This window comes from Benincasa hispida, chromosome 1 (assembly GCF_009727055.1).
Source record: "Benincasa hispida cultivar B227 chromosome 1, ASM972705v1, whole genome shotgun sequence".
NCBI lineage: Eukaryota > Viridiplantae > Streptophyta > Magnoliopsida > Cucurbitales > Cucurbitaceae > Benincasa > Benincasa hispida.
The window spans coordinates 47,122,661-47,132,786 of record NC_052349.1 but is presented as its reverse complement, the minus strand read 5'-3'; the positions used below and the strand labels follow the sequence as shown (position 1 = coordinate 47,132,786).

Genomic DNA, 10,126 nt, shown 5'->3' with positions numbered 1-10,126 from the left:
ATATATTTTAGGTTTTGTTTAGGTAAAAAATAATTCGAAGTATTCGATTTAGTTAAATAATAATAATATTTTAATTGTTTCAAATGTTTATATTAGATCATTAGTTTATTTATAATAAATTGATAATCCTTTTTCTTCATTTAAATTATTATTATTATTTTTAATTTAAAAAATAGTTCAATTTGTTAAAATATTGGTTAATTGTTTTAAACAGTAAATCTATTGAAAATATTTTATAGTAAAGCGATTTATATTGGTAAATAAATCAGCTCATTTTTCTTTATTTGAAAATGATCCTAAAAGATTTATAATAGATCATTGATTAAATTATTAATGATGATATAAAGTAATTTAAATTAATTTAGACATGGCTTCGTTTCAATATATCAAATCGAAATCAGTGAATTTAACTGATGAATATTTTCTCTCTCTTATTTCCTATATTATTTTTCAAGAAAAAAATATGATCTTCGAGGGAATAATAAAATCTCAAAGTTCTTGGGATACTTTTGATCTTTAAATAATAATTATCTAAAATTTAAAAAGTAAAAATCTATAAACACATGGTTTATATATACATGCCAAAGCTAGTCTCAAGACCTGTAAGAAACAAATGGAGCCCGAGAGAAAGTGGAAATATATATTAATTTATTTCACTGGTTTGTATAGGTAAAATTTTGAATTTTTTAAATGAATGTAAAGTCATTTATTTACTTGGAAAATATTAGTTCATGTTTGGTGACGGTCTAGTTTTTGTAAATTTCGACAATTTGGGTTTTAAGAAAATTCGTAGGATATTAAATCTTAGGTAGATAATTATCATAGATTGAACTTATTTCCTCTAAATTTATTAAATCTATGACTCTTATTAATCACTAAAATGATTAAAAATTAATATAAGGTCGGTATTTATGTAATAAATCATTAATTATGTTAGAAGTAAGATGGAAAGGAAGATATATCGGAAAATATTTGAATAGGAAATTTATAATCAATTGGTCAAGGGCAATTATCAATTGACTTTGATCTAATTTCAAAATCTCCATCTCTTTTTTGAATTGTAGCATTTTCTTCGTTCAAATTGTAATTATTTTAAGAATGAAATTGTCGTTCATTAATTATAATCGCGTTATTTGAAATTGTATAATTCAAAAATGGAAAAAACATGTATCAAAATAATAAAATAAAAAAGCGGTTCGTATAATTCAAAATGAAATTGTTGTATTATTATCTCAAAATAAAAAAAGATTATTTTATTTTGTCACAATCTCTCAAAGCTGAGCTGTCATTACACGTTGGAACCTCATCATGTTAGTTGATTGATTAACCAGTAACATGATGTCGTTTCAATTATAAAATTTATCCCATGTGACGTGGCGAATTTATATTAGTTTTGATAAGACGGTTCCACGATTACACAGAAATGCGAAACACATGATTGCTGCTCTTTTTGCCCATATCTGGCAAAGAAATAGAATACATCTCCGACAGCGCCTACTAAAAAAAGTGATAATAAAGAAATAAAGAGAACAAAAATGAAAAATTAAGGTCGGTTTCCTAACAATTTTATTTTTTAATATTAAGTTTATGATATTACTTTCACTTCTAAATTTCTTTCTTAGTTATCTATTTTTTATCAAATGATTTAAAAAATTAAGCTAAATTTTGAAAATTAAAAAAATAGTTTTTAAAAGGTTGTTTTTGTTTTTAGAATTTAGCTAAGAATTCAATTATTGTACTTATGAAAGATGTAAATCATGATAAGAAAAGTAGATATAGACTTAATTTAAAATAAATAAATAAATAAAATGGTTACCTAACTATTTATTTATTCTTTAGGTTAAACTACAAATGTAGTCTAGTTCATTGTACTTGAGTAATTGGTTTTTAGTTTTAGTTTTTAGTTTTTAAATATTAAACTTATACATACTCATTCTATTTCTAAATTTTTTTAATTTCTATTTTCTTATCAATATTTTTAAAAGCTAAGTTAATTTCAAAATAAAAAAGTAGTTTTTAAAAATTTATTAAAAATTCAACTATTACACTAAAAATATACAATAATATGAGAGGAAACATGCTTAACTTTAAAAAAAATGAAATAATTATCAAATGAGGTCTTAGTTTTTATCGTTGTTTTAAACAAAATAAGCTTTGAAACAATGAAGTAAGAACCGCTAAGGCATGAGTAAGTTGATTTTTTTGTCTAATTATTTATTTTGTAGAAGATTTTTAAAAACCAAACTAAATTTTAAAAATTTAAAAAGCATAATTTTTTAAATTTTGGTTTTACTTTTAAAATTTGGTTAAGAGTTCAAGTGTTTAGTTAAAAGTTTTAAAATTTTTAATAATACCTTTAAACTTAAAAAAAAATTAACAAAATGCTTTTACTGTTAATATATAGACAAAAACTGTCAATATCTTGTTTAAAAAACAATTTTGAACTTTTAAAAAAGTCCCAATGTTAAATTATTAATATTTTTGACCTTTCAAACAAAATTTAAAAACTATTCTCAACCATAGGGATTTAAAATGTTTACTAATATAATTTTTTAACCAGGTTCCAGCAATTTCTTTTAATATACAACAATAGTAAGAATATTTGCATTTTTTTTCCTTTTTGAAAAAGTTTAAGATCATTATGGAAAATTTAAAAAATTCAAGAGAATATTTGAAAAACAAAGTACTTATCTTCCTTGGGAAGTTCAAGTATATTTGAAACAAAATGAAGAGTTAATTTTGAAATAAAATAGATAGTTTAGATTAATTTTCTATAATTTGAAGTATAATAATAAATTACGTTGTCTGTTTTTGAAGTAAAAAAAAAAAAAAAAATGAAATAAACTTGGTTGGATTTGAGGGCATGGGTCGAATAGGCATTACGGACCCAGAAAATCCCTCTTCTTCTTCTTCCTTCTCCTTCTCCTCCTCCTTCTTCTTCTTCTCGTTCTTCCCTCTTCCTCTCTCCAACTCGCAACGCCATTGAAGCGTTACACACAGATCTCAAGAGCAGTTTCCCATTTCAAGAACACCCAATTCACTTGATCTGTCGACAGAAAACCAACCCATTTCTCCCCCCAATTCCCATTTCCATCCATGATTCTATCTCTATCTCTGTCATCTTCTTCCGATTCGGCTCTGCGATTTCTGTTCTAAATCCTTCAATCTTGAGAGCGGGATATAGAGATAAAGGAGGGAAGAATAGAGAGACCGAGAGGGATTGAGAACAGAGACCCAGAGAAATGCCAAGCGTGGCTGTGAAGCTTTACAGCGTCTTCTTCAAGTTTCTCTTGAAGCATCGTTTGCAGAATCTGATCCAAGCTCCACTTGACGAATCGAGTCCTTTTGGTGTCACATCTCGACCCGAAGAAACGGTTGCTTCTGCGAATCCTTTGTTCACCGACGGTGTCGCTACCAAGGATATCCATATCGATCCGTTTACATCTCTTAGCATTCGGATCTTCCTCCCTGAATCTGCTCTTACTCCGCCTGAAACCGACTCCAAACCCTCTTCCAAATCATCCAAGGCTAAACCTAAACGGTCCAATCTAGATGCTCAACCCGATCTTGTTAATCAGAATCTGAATAATATACCACAGTATCCTTCTCGTCGAAATAGTTATGGCCCTTCGGGAAATTCCAGGGAAGAACTGCGGGTGAATAGATTTGGGGGTTACAGTAATGAAATGGAGGGGTTGAATTTGATTCAAGGCCCTGCCTCCGGTGGCGTTTACAGAGGTTATGCGCCAGTGACGGAGAATAGTCGGCGATTGCCGGTGATGTTGCAATTTCATGGTGGGGGGTGGGTTAGTGGGAGCAATGATTCGGCGGCCAATGATTTCTTTTGCCGGAGGATTGCAAAATTGTGCGATGTTATTGTTGTTGCCGTGGGGTATCGGCTTGCGCCAGAGAATCGATTTCCGGCTGCGTTTGAGGATGGATTGAAGGTGTTGAATTGGTTGGGGAAGCAGGCCAATTTGGCCGAATGCAGCAAATCTATGGGGAATACCAAAGGCAATGGCAACGAGTTTAAGAAATCGGATAATCATAGGCATATTGTTGACACATTTGGAGCGTCAATGGTAGAGCCTTGGTTGGCAGCCCATGGAGACCCAACAAGGTTATCTTTTTAATATCAACATTCTCCTTACTACATTTTTTTTCTTGAATCATTGGGTTAATCTGGTGACGACATTGCTTTGATTTTCTTGCTCCCTTGTGTGTTAATGAACTGTAAAGTTTTTGTTTTGGTTGAGTTATAAGTTTGGTAGATTTGTGTCTGTTTAGTCTTGTACTTTATGTGTAATAGGTATCTGAATTTTTAATTTTGTATCTTAGGGCTTATCTGATTATTACATTATTTAAGCATTAGATGACGGGCTGATAATTGGCAGATTCTGGTATTTGGTGGTGTAGACTTCTGAAGTTAACTTCTAAGGATTATCAAGATCCTTTTAAAATATGAGATTGAGATCGTTCAGGACCATTTAGAAAAAAAAAATTGAAGTATGGGTACAGGGTGCTGAACAGACCTTTTGTTTTCTATATCATTAACAATGACTTCCTGTTTCTGGATGTTTGATTCCTTGAAGTTGAGATCAGAAAGCAAGGAATGAACTCCAGAAGTCTATGATCTGATCTGCACAATGGTTTTCAAAATGCACGGGATCAAATATCACATCCAAAATGATTGTATAGTCTTATAGGTGATCTCCAAAGACGTAAATATAGTTTGAAAATAGGTTCAGAGTTAATTATTTGTAACGTAAGATGTTTCCAAATGATATGGAGAACAAAAGTTGGAAGCAACATCGTAAAGCTGTTTGGATTTGGGCTGCAATGTTGAAGTGTATGGGATTATATCAAAGAGAGTATATAGCTTGCTTCTAAAACTTATTTATGCCTTAGCATATTTTACTAGTATGTAAGAATGGATTTAACAAATGCGCCAGCCCATATACTGGGTAGAAGATGTAGTTTGAAGTGATTGAAGTGATTTATGTTGAGCTATTATAGTTTATTGCTAGCTTTCTTGGAGTTAAATTTGAGGCATTGAAGGAGTCGGCATCTCAATGCGAGTTTGTGCTTATACGACATTCTAGTATATACACTAAATCAATACTTAATCTGCAATGATCCTTCAATCATTTGTCTTTCTAATAAAATTCTGATGTATTAGATTGAGTTGGGTGCTGTTTTTTGACGTATTTAAGTAGTCAGTTATTTTCTTTCAAAAAGAAGGAAAAAGATAATCAATTATTTTTTCTGAACTGTTACTGGTAGGATGGTCAGGCAATTCTATTAGACTTTACAACCTTCTACTCTGAATACTTTCTGAAAGCATTGCATATATTCTGCTTGCCTTTTGAAATGAGATTCTGTATGATCCATCTGTTGGCAGTTAGTTAACATGGCAAGAATCTCCTTTTTGTTTTCAGATTTTAAAAGTTGTTTTCAATTTTCATTGTCATCTGAAAACGTTCATAGATGGGTGGGATACTTGCAGGTTTCTACCCTTTTATTTATTATTCTCTATAATTGGAGTTCTCTTTTTATAACTGTCTGGCATAATTTTCTCTGCCCCTTTTTAGTGGGTTTTATTTCATGTGTATTATTTGTATTATGTTCGTTCCTTTCAACAAAAGCATCAAATCCTCGGGAGAGAAACTTGACCCCCTTTTTTTCCTTTTTTCTTTTTGAGCAGATGTGTTCTTCTTGGGGTTAGCTGTGGAGCAAATGTTGCAGATTATGTGGCTCGAAAGGCTGTAGAAGCTGGTAAGCTCTTGGACCCTGTCAAGGTAGTCGCCCAGGTTCTCCTGTACCCATTTTTTGTCGGTAGTGTCCCCACTCATTCAGAGTTGAAGCTTGCGAATTCATATTTTTACGACAAAGCTATGTGCCTTCTTGCTTGGAAACTATTCCTACCCGAGGAAGAGTTTAGTCTTGATCATCCAGCTGCAAACCCTCTTGTTTCTGGTAGAGAAGGCCCACCTCTAAAGCTCATGCCACCAACGCTGACAGTTGTGGCTGAACTTGACTGGATGAGAGACCGAGCCATAGCTTACTCTGAAGAACTTCGAAAGGTAAATGTTGATGCACCTGTTCTTGACTACAAGGATGCAGTGCACGAATTTGCTACCCTCGACATTCTTCTCAAGACACCTCAAGCCCAAGCTTGTGCAGAGGACATTGCCATCTGGGTAAAAAAATATATTTCACTACGAGGCCACGAGTTCTCTTATTGATGGGTATTCTGAAGAAGTCAAGGCATAACCGAGTCGAGGTAGTGTCACGGTTGGAGATCGTGTCATGTATGTAGAATTGAGGGAGTGTAACATTTTTTCATAGGCTATATCAAAGTTTTTCCTCCTTCCATTTTGATCTTTTGTAAGATAGGGAGCTTGCCTGAGATTAGGAGGATACAATATCATTGGTCTTGTAATGTAAAATGCTTCGAATTCTCTATCGAAAGCCAACAACGAGATTGAACCTGTCTTTCTTTCCCTCTTTTTTTCCCCACGAATTGTGTACATTTTTCCCTGCAGTTATGAGTTCGAGTTCCTGAGTCTCACTTCCAGTTCATGTCTGTGGTAATGGCCAAAGTTTCTTTTATGTTTCAAGCTTAATTACATCCACATCCAAGATTCAAGAACAATCAGCATTAGTCATAGAAATTTGCAATTCAAAGATTAGTCGATGTGTCGAATGTCAATAAAAAGAGAGAAAATGGTAGAAGATTACAAATTCTGGTGGCCACTAATGCGAAGGTTAATGGCTGCCCTAGAAGCAATTGCTCTGAGATTAGCTCTAGTCAAGGACGTTGAGCTTCTGGTTTGCACTTGAGTAGTGTCTCTAAAAGCCTCCAAAAACTCTTCCCTTTGTAACCTCAGTGCCAAAGCAGCATCCCGATCTTGGTCTGGCGTACCTCTTCTACTACTTCTTGCATCTGCATCTCGCGTTGCCATCCTAATCGGTCGAATACTTCGACGGAGCATTCTGGACTGGACTCTGCTTTCAGCATTTAAAGACGCAGCTCGCAGCATCATCCTGCTGTCCCGTTCGCCATACTCCTCTCGAACTGTTATTTCCCCTCTTCTTCTTGAACTACTACTACTAACAACATGCCTACTTGCCGTGCCGATTGCTCTTGTATTATAGTTCTGCAGACTACTATAGAATGCCTTTTCTGGGTCTTCAATCTTCTTTTCATGGCTATTACACTCTTTTGCTTTCTTTCTTGCTTCAACCTCCTGGGGAAAAAGAAGTTGTATTGTGTTCCAAAGAACTGTATTAACAGTGCAAGATCTCCCATTGCTGCAGATTTAAGATCAACAAGAGATATATTAGCACTAAATGTTTGAAAATGATATGATCCAACTGATTTGATTCATGGAATTTTGGAGTTGCAAATTCAACCTCATTAGCTGTCTGCATTTAGGGCACCTTTTTCCACATTTGTCAGCTGCAGATCTTAGACATTTCTTGCAGAAACTACAACAAGAGTAAAACAAAAGTTCAGCTTGAAGTTTTACAAGTTTAGACCCCAAAAATTTTCACATTTTGGTTGTTGAATGGGTTACTGAACTTTTAAAATTGTCTGTCTAATAAGTTCTTAAAGTTTCAATTTTGTGTTTATCATTGACATTTTCGATATTATTAAAAACTACTGAATCTATTGTTCCATAAAATGATTATTGTGTTTATTTTTTTAGAGAAGTAGGATGCCCTAAACCTTTAATTTTGTATCTATTAATTTATTAATTTTGTGCCTATTGACATTATCAAATTCTAAGGACTTACTTAGTAAGAAAAAAAAAAAAAGAGGAAAATTTAGGACCTATTAAACATTTTTCAAGTTTATGAATTGATTAGACACAATCATAAAAGTTTTGAGATTTAAGAAATTCAAAATTTTTATATAATGATCAATGAAGAATCAACAGAAGCAACTAAAATAACTTTGATATATAATTCAAAAGTCCAAGGTAAGACTCAAGTGTAAGAACAAGGAGCCAGAGTTTTGGGCTTACCTGTGTCCACAAGGTGTGGTACTAGGTTCAAAGCAAATTTCCAAACAAATCTGTGAAAAGAATTAAAAAAGAAAAAGAAAAAGAAAAAATCATAACAATTAAGAATGAGAGAGAAGTATCTAAAAGGCTGAAGCTTGAAAGTTGAGAGAATATCCTTACAGCACAAGACAGCTCTTCTCTAAGCTTATCCATACATGGGAGAGTTGAACATGATAAAGAAGAAGCATCAACTTTCTGTTCAACCATTGAATCACTTTTCTTTGGTTCAGCTTCTGCAGTTTCTGGATCTTGTTTTGGAGCATCATCTGTTCATATCATTAAGAACAAGAATTATCTTCTCTATCAAATTTTGAAAATGGACACAATTCTGAAAGTTCAACCATCCCTCAAAAATCATTATATCGTAAGATTTGATAACCATTTTCATTTTGGTTTTTGAAAATTAAGCTTAAAAATACTCATCCGGAATCAAGTCAAGTTTTGAAAATTAAACTTTGGTTTGAGAACTATTTGGTTTTTGTTTTTAGAAAATTGAGTTTATAAATACTATTTCAACCTATTGATTTTTTGTTTTGTTTTGTTACTGAAGTGTTCTTAAAATTAAAAAAAAAGTAGTTTTTATTTTTTAAAATTGGCTATGAATTCAGATGTTTAGCAAAGAAAGACGAAAATCTTGGAAAGTAGGTTTTAAGAAAACAAGCACAAGTTTTTAAAACAGAACACCAAAGACTTCGGTTACCAAATAAGCCTAAAAAATCGTTTTTGTTGCTAGAATTTGATCATGAATTTAAACGTTTCTAGAACCGAAGGAACCTTGCAAATAAATGATAAGAAAACAAGCACAATATTATAAAAAGGGTAATCAAATCGAAATCCATAACCAAAGTTAAAAAAACTTGGTAACTCAAAAAATTTGTCAGCAACCAAACAGGGGATGGAAAGGAATTAGGGCTAAATGGAAACTCAAATCCTCAAAGCACGGGAGAATGAAACCCATACCTTTCACAGTCGGTTCTTCTTCATCGAGGTCAAGAACAGTCACCGGAACCGAAATTATGCTCGTCAAAGTCCTCCGTTTCCTACAAACAAAACAAGAAATGAACTCCAATTTTATACAAATCGATTTCAATTGGAACAAGGAATGCTCAGATCTGCTCATTTATCTTCATGATTCACATGAAAAACAAGAGAAGAAATAGAATCAATATATATTTACCTTCTCAAACCAGATGCAGGACTCTTGCGCTGGAGAACAGACCGTTTCTTCTGCTGAAGCTCTCTTTCCGGCGTGTCATCGACGACGAGGCTCGCGATGAGAAGTGTCTCTTCGTCCCAGCCGGCCATGGCGGCCGCCGATTTGAATCTAGGGCTAAGAAAACTCTCTACATCATTTCCAATTCCGGGTGGTTTCGATTCAATCGTTCGTCGTTCTGGTTCTGAAGCGCTTGCTGTCGATCCTTCTGGTACCATTTTCAGATCAGATTCTGATCGGTGAAGAAGATCATGAACAAGAGTGTGAACAGTTTTCTTTGTTGAATTCTTAGGAAGAATCTGGAGAAGGGATTAGTTCAAAATGATGAACTCTCCAACGGTCGGATTTTTTCCGTATTTGAATGCGGTTCGGATCGTTTTTTTTTTTTTTTGCAACGGCTACATTTCGGGGGATTAACTATTGTATATATAGTATTAATTTATACACATAAATTTTGGGGTTTATATCAATTTAAATCCTAAATTCATAGTTGTACCAATTTAGATCCTAAATTTGGGGTAGTTTAATTTAAACATTAGATTAATAATTTTATCAATATAAATATAGAACTTTAATAAGTATGTCAATATAAACTCCCGAACTTTTATAAATATATCAACTAACTCTAAACTTTCATAACCATATCCAAATAAAATATAATGAAGAATTTAAATTGTTATACTTATGAAATTTCAAGGTTTAAATTGATTTACTTCAAAAAGTTCAGAGTTTAAATCAATACAATTATTGGTCTAGGGTATAAATTGATATCAATACAATTATTGGTCTAGGGTTTAAATTGATATACTCATGAAACTTCAGAGTTTTAATTGATATAATTAGG

The 10,126-nt window shown here is 32.8% G+C and overlaps 2 protein-coding genes across 2 annotated transcripts; one reads left to right on the top strand and one right to left on the bottom strand.

Annotated features, from left to right (window-relative positions):
- The first annotated feature begins 2,751 nt into the window (after positions 1 to 2,751).
- LOC120083947 (probable carboxylesterase 11) lies at positions 2,752 to 6,510 on the top strand. Its single transcript, XM_039039857.1, has 2 exons — positions 2,752 to 4,120; positions 5,705 to 6,510. Exons 1-2 carry the CDS (start codon positions 3,243 to 3,245, stop codon positions 6,243 to 6,245), a joined length of 1,419 nt encoding a protein of 472 aa, XP_038895785.1. The 5' UTR covers positions 2,752 to 3,242; the 3' UTR covers positions 6,246 to 6,510.
- Positions 6,511 to 6,707: 197 nt separating this feature from the next.
- Positions 6,708 to 9,671, bottom strand: LOC120083953 (putative E3 ubiquitin-protein ligase RING1a). Its single transcript, XM_039039862.1, has 6 exons — positions 9,247 to 9,671; positions 9,030 to 9,109; positions 8,190 to 8,335; positions 8,031 to 8,080; positions 7,417 to 7,491; positions 6,708 to 7,314 (listed from the first exon to the last, which is right to left on the bottom strand). Exons 1-6 carry the CDS (start codon positions 9,498 to 9,500, stop codon positions 6,738 to 6,740), a joined length of 1,182 nt encoding a protein of 393 aa, XP_038895790.1. The 5' UTR covers positions 9,501 to 9,671; the 3' UTR covers positions 6,708 to 6,737.
- Between the last annotated feature and the right edge of the window lie 455 nt (positions 9,672 to 10,126).

Excerpts from the sequence above, each read along its gene's own strand:
- LOC120083947 (XM_039039857.1), top strand. The coding sequence starts at position 3,243 with ATGCCAAGCGTGGCTGTGAAGCTTTACAGCGTCTTCTTCAAGTTTCTC. Across the intron at positions 4,121-5,704 it reads GCCCATGGAGACCCAACAAG|ATGTGTTCTTCTTGGGGTTA; the intron begins GTTATCTTTTTA and ends CTTTTTGAGCAG.
- LOC120083953 (XM_039039862.1), bottom strand. The coding sequence starts at position 9,500 with ATGGTACCAGAAGGATCGACAGCAAGCGCTTCAGAACCAGAACGACGA. Across the intron at positions 8,336-9,029 it reads AGAAGAACCGACTGTGAAAG|ATGATGCTCCAAAACAAGAT; the intron begins GTATGGGTTTCA and ends TGATATGAACAG. Across the intron at positions 8,081-8,189 it reads GAGAAGAGCTGTCTTGTGCT|ATTTGTTTGGAAATTTGCTT; the intron begins GTAAGGATATTC and ends TTCTTTTCACAG.